The 8225-nt window shown below is 34.3% G+C and overlaps 1 protein-coding gene across 1 annotated transcript; it reads left to right on the forward strand.

Annotated features, from left to right (window-relative positions):
* Positions 1-4409: 4409 nt before the first annotated feature.
* Positions 4410-4745, forward strand: LOC143570490 (uncharacterized). The gene has a single exon (XM_077056154.1). It carries the CDS (start codon positions 4410-4412, stop codon positions 4743-4745), a length of 336 nt encoding a protein of 111 aa, XP_076912269.1.
* Positions 4746-8225: the final 3480 nt, after the last annotated feature.

The raw sequence follows: 8225 nt of genomic DNA on the forward strand, positions 1-8225 counted from the left end.
GTTGATCTGATGGTGGATATGAAAATTGTGTTTATTGTGCGGTGTGTTTTATTAGATCTAGTGGTTAAAACACACTTCCTACACTTTTTAGGAAAAATATACTTTTTATTATAACCATGCTATATATATATATAATGAATACTATAAAATAACCTCGTAACACGAGGGATAATAATATATATAAACGAAACATTAAAAGTTCTCTGGTTGCTCCCTACATTATCTCAAGCCACCATATTGTATTATTTGTAAATGGAGGCTTCTCATGCATTTGACCCAAATTCACGGGTATGGGTCTCACCAAACCCAAATATTCATTAAACGGGTTAATACATCTCGTCAAATTAAAAATTAATCTCACCAAATATTTGATATGAAAATCCTATAAAATAGGGATAACTAAAAATTAATATATGATTTCTTTTAAAAAAGTTATATTATTTATAATAATAAATTTTATAGTAAAAAAATAAGCGGGCCACGGGTCTCACCAAACCCAAATAGCTTTTAAACCAGGTTATAAAATCTCATTTATTTGTGAAATCTTTCATTATCAAATACTAAGTATATTATTAACTTCTGTACAAAATAATAAAATTAAAACCAAAAAATATATAAATATTATAATCGAATGATGTAAAACAACCCCCCCCCATCATACGGGTGATAAAAGCTAGTTATGTGATATATAGTAGGGAATAGGCTTGGAATAGAGGTGTACAAAACCGGTTTAAACCCAAACCGAACCGGTTTGGTCAACAGTTGGTCAAAACCCGTTGACTCAAACCGGTTCGGTTTATAAACCGATTTAGAAGCAAGATAGGCCGGCTTGGTCACGTCGGTTTGGTTCGGTTTATAAACCGGTTTAACCGATTTAACCAGTTAAAAACCGGTTTTCCCCAAACCGGTTCGGTATATCTAAAAGGGAACCGATCCTGAAACTGGCGGGTTGGGTTGGTTTGGGTGAAACCAGTTTTAAACCCAAACCGGTTCGATTCAGTTTGCCTAAAACCGGTCACAAACCGGTTTTTTTATACACCTCTAGTCTAGCTGGGAATGCTATTAGTTATCATCTTGGTTATCCTATACATTTATGACTACCGGAGAATCTCATTTAGTTGAATTTTGGTAATATATAAAGTGGGAGCTCTATGCATATCTTGCATATACCAACAAAAGAAGAGAAACACAAAGAAGAAACTCGTTTGATACGTGACTCTCAACGTAAACGAGAGAAGGCAAAGAAATCTAAATCCATGTATCGTGAAACTTTTCCATTTATTGATACTCGAATATGTTAAGTTTTGTAAATGAGAATCATTTTGAGTCTAAACATGTGGTATGTCTTTCAACACATCTAGATTTACTTTTCCCATAGTTTATGCATTTGATTTACTTTTCATATTATGTTATCTTTGTCACAATTAATAAATGTCTATTGGTTTTTATTAATCTCAATTATAATTTTTTGATCGTTGTTGGTTCCAACTAATAAATTGGTTGTTGGCGGTCCATCTTTTAACGTATTATTTCTCAACGGTCTACGACTTACATAATCCTAACGCCGTTACTTAAAGGTCGTCGGAAAAACGCTTTCGCCCGGAAAAGTCACATTTTTTGGCATGAACACTCAACATGAACACCACGTGAACACCGCTATCACCACCAACTGACTCACCACCAACCAACAACCACCACTTGAGTACGATCAACCAATTTCGACGATGGTTCTAAGGTTTCAGTAACCTCAATAATTGGACTTTTATTAGAAAAAGGTTCCTAAAGTTCCGATTTAAGGTTAGAAAGATGTTTGGTACGCAATAAGGTTTTGGGAAAAAATGTGAGTTTCTGCCCAAAAACGTTTTTCCGATGACTTGCAACTAACGGTGTTAGATTTCTGTTAGTCGATGACTGTTAGGAACATATACATTAAAGATGAGACCGTTAGAAACCAATTCATTAGTTGTGATCGACGACGACCAAAAATAATAGTTAGGACTAATAAAAATTAACACAGCAACAAGAAATATGTATAATACTATTAAAAATCCAAGGTCGTAAATAAAAAGGGAAATTGTTCTATTTTACAGCCCATTAAAAGTTGTAAGCATCTCTAAAAAGTAAACAAATAAGTAGCCATAAGTATGTTGTCCCCATTTGATCCAAAGAATATATATTATCAAACATGGGAGGATATAATGGGAGTTTGTCCTGCCACCAACCTCACTTTTTTCATTTTCTATCCTTTTCTTTTTACAAAGAAAAAAAAATCCCACATTAAATTACTTAAGACATAACATGTATAAAATCGATCAATTCAACTTTTTTCTTAGCTTCATATTCATTTAGTTAAACTAGTGGATCCCTGGACAACACGCCGTAGCTGTCCAAGGTATGTGTTTTTTCTATCGTGTGTTCAAAGCGTATACAAAGAAAAATTGTTCGGTATTAGTACAAATAAAACATAACCTGAATCACTCACCGTTAGAGATAATACATAACCTGAGTCTGACCCGCTAAGAGATAATAAATGACCCGTGTTCATCTCATTAGATATAGAACATAACACGTTCGTCCCATTAAAGATAAAACATAGCTCTAATCTATCCTTAAGAGAGAAAACATAACCCAAATTAACCTGCTAGAGATACAACACTTTTCGAAATGACCCGTTATAGATAAAATATAACCCGTGCTTATTATTACAACATATATATAGTCATTCAAAGTTGAAACATATTTTTTTTCTAAATTGGTGCTATGTGACATTGTTGATACCCGTGTTCATCTACATCAAGAATATAACTAAAATGATTATTGTTAAATATGCGAAGTAAATTTTAGCTCTCTGATGGTCCGATTAAAAATTATAGCTCTGTGGAATCAATCTGTTATCGCCCTATTTCCAAATCTAGGATAGTTGTAAACCAATCCCATGGTTTGGGATACTCTAACACTGCATTCTCGGATTTTAAATACAAGAAAAAGAAATGATAAGATTGTATATGGGAAGAAAGGAAAAGAAATTATATACTTAAAAGGAATTTTAGAGTAAAAATAAAAGAAAAGAAAAGAAAAGAAAGTGTTAATTACATTCTTGAGTTAGATCGGAAGGAAAAGATAGGAAAAAAATTGCAACTTTACAATTATGTCATCATAGCAACATGGAAAAGATAATTGATATAGGTTAAATTAGTAATATTGCAATGGGCTATAAACTTTCCTTCACAATCATGTCATATTTGACTGGAAAGTTTTGGAAGAAAAAAGACTTAAGTTTTCTTTCCATTATCTTTCTTTTCTTTTGATAAAAAAAACTCAAAAATATAAAAGAAAATTCTTATCTTTTCTTTTCCAGACCTTTAAATAAAATACTCAATAACGCAGTGTAAGCGACATATTTAGTTCTTATCTAACTAAACAATATAAATATGTGAATATTTATTCAAAAGAAAGTTTTGATATTCATCCAATCTACCTTTGGAATAGACCATGTAATGAAAGACCAAAATCTTCAATACATCTCGAGTTGAAGTGTGGGATTAACATAGTCCAATAGTCTAATTAATAAATTGTAATCAATGATAAATTTAAAACTTGATTTATTATATTTATAGCTGGATTCATAATCCACTAGATTTATAAAAAAAAAACCTTGTTAGATAGAACTTTAAATTTCTTTTAGAACGACTATAAAATACATAAACTAGGCTGTGAACACAGTGGCAACTGGAAAGGTGGTGGTCATGGTGAGAGAAGAGGAGGTTGTGGTGATAAGAGGCAGCAGAGACCGTTAGAAGTTAAGGGGCCTTTCGTGGTAATTTCAAAGTGCAGGAGTTAAATGTGTAAATAATGAAAATAGCAGTTGTAATCAGTTGGTTAGGGCTCAATATAAGTTGAATAGTTTTGTGTATTTTGTTAATTCAATTATGTACATTTTTTGGTTAATAAATAAACATTCCTTGTTCATAACCCTCATTTTGTTCTTGGTACCTGGTTCAATTGGTATCAAAGCGGTTCTTAATCGCTTGATTAAGTCATCGATTTGGATATAATCGATTTTAACAAAAATACTTTCAAAGATCAAAGATGGGAACCCCCGCTCCTCAAAATAGAGAGAATTATATGTCAATTCCGTTGAAATTCCATGTTCTAACAGCGACAAATTATACGATTTGGGTAGTGAAATTGAAGGTAATCATCAACGTTCACGGCTTGTGGGAAGTGATTAAGCTTACAGATACAACAGCCACTATTGATGCTAAGAAGAATAATGCCACAATTGCATATCTCTTCCAAGCCCTACCAAACATTTGGTCCTTCAGGTGGCAAATCTTATAACAACGAGGGAGATGTGGGTATCAATTCGTACAAAATTCGTTGGAGTAAACCGGGTCAAGAAGGCAAAAATGGCAACTCTAAAGAATGAGTTTGAACGTCTGAAGATGAATGAAGGAGACAATATAAACGATTTTGCTGGTAAGATAACAACAATTCGGTCTAAGGCAATTGATTTTGAAGAATCATATGATGAGAAGGTATTGGTTCAAAAGTTACTTAATTTTATCCCTAAGAAGTTCATACAAATTATTGCTTCCATAGAACAATTTCTTAATCTTGACACTATGTTGTTTTATGAAGAAATTAGGCATTTGAAAACATTTGAAGAGATAACTAATTTGAAGGGTAAACAAGCAATGGTTAAAGAAGACCAGTTATTGCTTACCTACTATGAATGGCAATAAAGGAAAAAGGAGCCCAATTCAAGAAATAAGAGATGGGGAAAGGATTCACGGTCTAATCAGAAAGGAAAAGAGATGGATCATGAACATCGTTCAAGAAATCAAACACCAAAGAAAGATACGTAAAAAATTAAGTGTTTCAAGTGTGATAATCTTGTACATTATGCAAATTAATTTACATCTTTTTTACAATATTAAAACTATAATCTGAGCCATTAGACCATCTAATGGCTATATCATCATCTCTAGTCGTCCAATCCTCATTACCTATAAACAGTTTATAAAATACCCTAGTAACACATGCTGGCGAAGACGTTGACACTAAAACATTTTATGTAAACCTTTAGTTCATACTCGAAACAATCAATGACCTTGTAGACCGGCATACTAATTATATGCACATAGCTAAGCCCACACCTATAGACTGGCACAATGATACGGGACATGATGCAAAACGTAATGGGGGGAACCTCTACCCGCATATGTATGGATTCAGGCACAAGTATAACTAGTCTGAATGCCCACAGATACTAAAGTTTTAGCGATCTATAATCCCCTGTAACTTTTGTGTAAATGACTCATTTGAAGAGTTTACTTGTAAAAAGATTATACGTATTCACATGTGCTATGATGATTAGTGTGTCTCAATCATTTATGTTTGTGCCCGTTACCTCAAACCTATAGTTACGTGAATAACTTGTATACATGTCTAGATCAAATGATCTAGCTTTAGGCCTTTAGTTTAAATTTGCATAGTTTTAAACCTTGATAAATCATTTGTTTTAATAAAATATTTAGACCTGTAGTCTTTCTGTTTATTTACCAATCATGTGCTACATTTCTTCTTCATGATGAAACGTATATTTTAAGTTTGGGTTTCTTCTTCAAGAAGAAACATTAATTTGATTATAGCCCTTGTATGTAAAACTTTATACTTCTTAGTCATGAAGAAACATTATTTTGACTATAACCTTTGTATATGAAACATCATAATATGTATTTAAATTGTTCAAGGTTTATGCCATACCCCTAACTACGGTCTTAGCCATATGTTAAAATAACGTAAGCGGAAACCCTACCTTATTACGTCTACTTGGAGGTTACAGGTTAAAGTCGATCGAGCATCACTTCAACTCTATGTTGTGTATCGGGGATAAGACCGTCGGAACTTCGGAGTTCGGCTCGTTAGCATGTATATTGAGGTTGGGTGTGTGTATGTGTGATTGAGAGTGTGTCAGGAATGCATATTACACTTCCCGCCCGAGTCCCCCTTTTACACGCTGAGTTTGGGATTCATCGTATATCGCGACGGGATGGAGAACAAGTTGTTGCATAGCGCGGCACTCTTGTAACGTTGGATGTTGCCACGTGGTTTGATGACTCGCCACGTGTCCCCGGTTACTTAACGTGGTCATCGCGTATCACGATAATCAAATGGATAGAGTCAACGTAGCGCGACACCACCCATTTTTCAGGTATTTTGCAAGTCTATCGCGTATCAAGATGGACCTGGCTTTGTCCGTCGTGATGCGCGATTGGAACCAAATTCTGTTTTTATTTCTCATTTTTGATCCTTCGTCTTTCACAATTTGACAAATTTTCCCAAAAGTTTCGGGATGTTACACAAAGGTTGATAGAATGTATGATGTGGGCAAGAAGAGGATTGTGGTAAGTAGGGATGTGCAATTTGATGAATCCAAGAAATGGGATTGGTCAAGCTATATGTAGGAAGTTAGCACATGTAAACCTTGTTGGGTAGATTTTTAGTTACTTAGTGATAATGATCAGATGATATGTTCTGATAAGGGGGGAGAAGGTTACCCAGGCGAAGAAGGGCAATATGGTCATAACTGAGATTTGATCCCCAAACCAAAGTTAGTTTGCGGAGGGTTAATCTTCTAATGCTAATATTCTATGAATCTACACCAGAATAGTCGATGGTGAGAAGGTCAACTATAGCGCCTATGTCATCATCAAGACTTCATGGAAGTTTTAGTTTGGGAACTGGAAGAGTAGAAGAAAGTAACATAATAGAGTTGTTATTGACTCCAGAAGGAGGACCGGTCACATTTTAAGAAGTTGTTAAGGAGAAGGTGTGGAGAGAGGCTATGAATAAGAAATGCTGGACATTATTAGAAATGAAACTTTAGGGTAACTGATCCTCTAGATAACAGTAACCCAATTGGTTTAAAGTGGGTATATAAAGTGAAAAAGGATGTTATTGGTAGAATAACTATGTACAAAGCCAGACTAATTGCAAAAGGATATGTGCAACAAGTAGGGATTGACTTTTAAGAGGCATTTGCACCAGTGGCTAGAATAGAAACTGTTAGTGTAACGCCCCGAACCTGGTTGCCCTATTTGGACGTTGGATTTAATCATAAACACAGTTCTAAATATCAGAGTTAATTAAAACTTTCTAGAAATAATTAAAACTTCAACTATCATTACCCAATCTTAAATATAAACAATCATCTAAACATATATTTTAAGTTCAAACATCACAAAACATCATAATTTCAAATCTTCAGATGCCATCTTCTTTATCCATCCACCATGTGTCCCCCTCAAGCCAGCTGGCTCATTCTGTTTGCCTACGTGTGTACTAAAAGTCAGCTACGCTGAGTGAGTTCTAGTTAAACAGGAAACATACATTACCTACACATACTTACATATACGTATCCAAAGATACATATTATATACTTAACATGCTTACCTTCCTTTCATACATATATTCATACTTTTATACTTTCATTCTTTCAAACTTTCACACTTTCATATTTCTAACTCACCTTCATTATTTAGTGCATACATAATCATTCAATGTTTTAAAGAGCCTTTCGCCATGTAAACTTAATAGATATTATTAGGGTCTGCAACCGTTTAACTTTCGCATATATTATTAAGGTCTGCAACCCTTTAACCTTCGCAGATATTATCAGGGTCTACAACCCTTTAACATTTGAAGATATGGTTAGGGTCTACAACCCTTAACCATATGACATACAACCATACCACCATACATAAATTCCTATATATACAGATTTATATATACAATCATACATTCTTAACCTTTTGATATACATACAACATTCACATGCCATACACTTGCTAGTTAAAATAAGAGTATTAACTTATCACATATGAGTATGCACACAACCCCGAAAAGATAAATAGAGAAATGAGGCTAGAAACTCACCTGAATCCTGTTCCTCTATGAGTTTAGGGTCACACCTCTTTTCAGCTGGGCACGACTAGCCGTGTTACAATTAACAAGCATCACTTAACTAATCCTTACCAGATCATATTTCTAGGTTAGTGAAACCCCTAACAAACGGGGGTCCGAGGGCAGCATCCCTGGCAGCGACGTCCTAGGAGCGGTAACCCCTAGAAGTGTCCAAGGGTACAAACGAATCAAGTCGAGTTTCCAAAATGAATCGAATCATGTTTTCTTAAACGAATCAAATTGAGTTTTCTTATAAA

This window comes from Bidens hawaiensis, unplaced genomic scaffold (genome assembly GCF_021521415.1).
Source record: "Bidens hawaiensis isolate Kalapana, Puna unplaced genomic scaffold, B.hawaiensis_p1.1 tig00000097_1, whole genome shotgun sequence".
In the NCBI taxonomy this organism is placed as follows: domain Eukaryota; kingdom Viridiplantae; phylum Streptophyta; class Magnoliopsida; order Asterales; family Asteraceae; genus Bidens; species Bidens hawaiensis.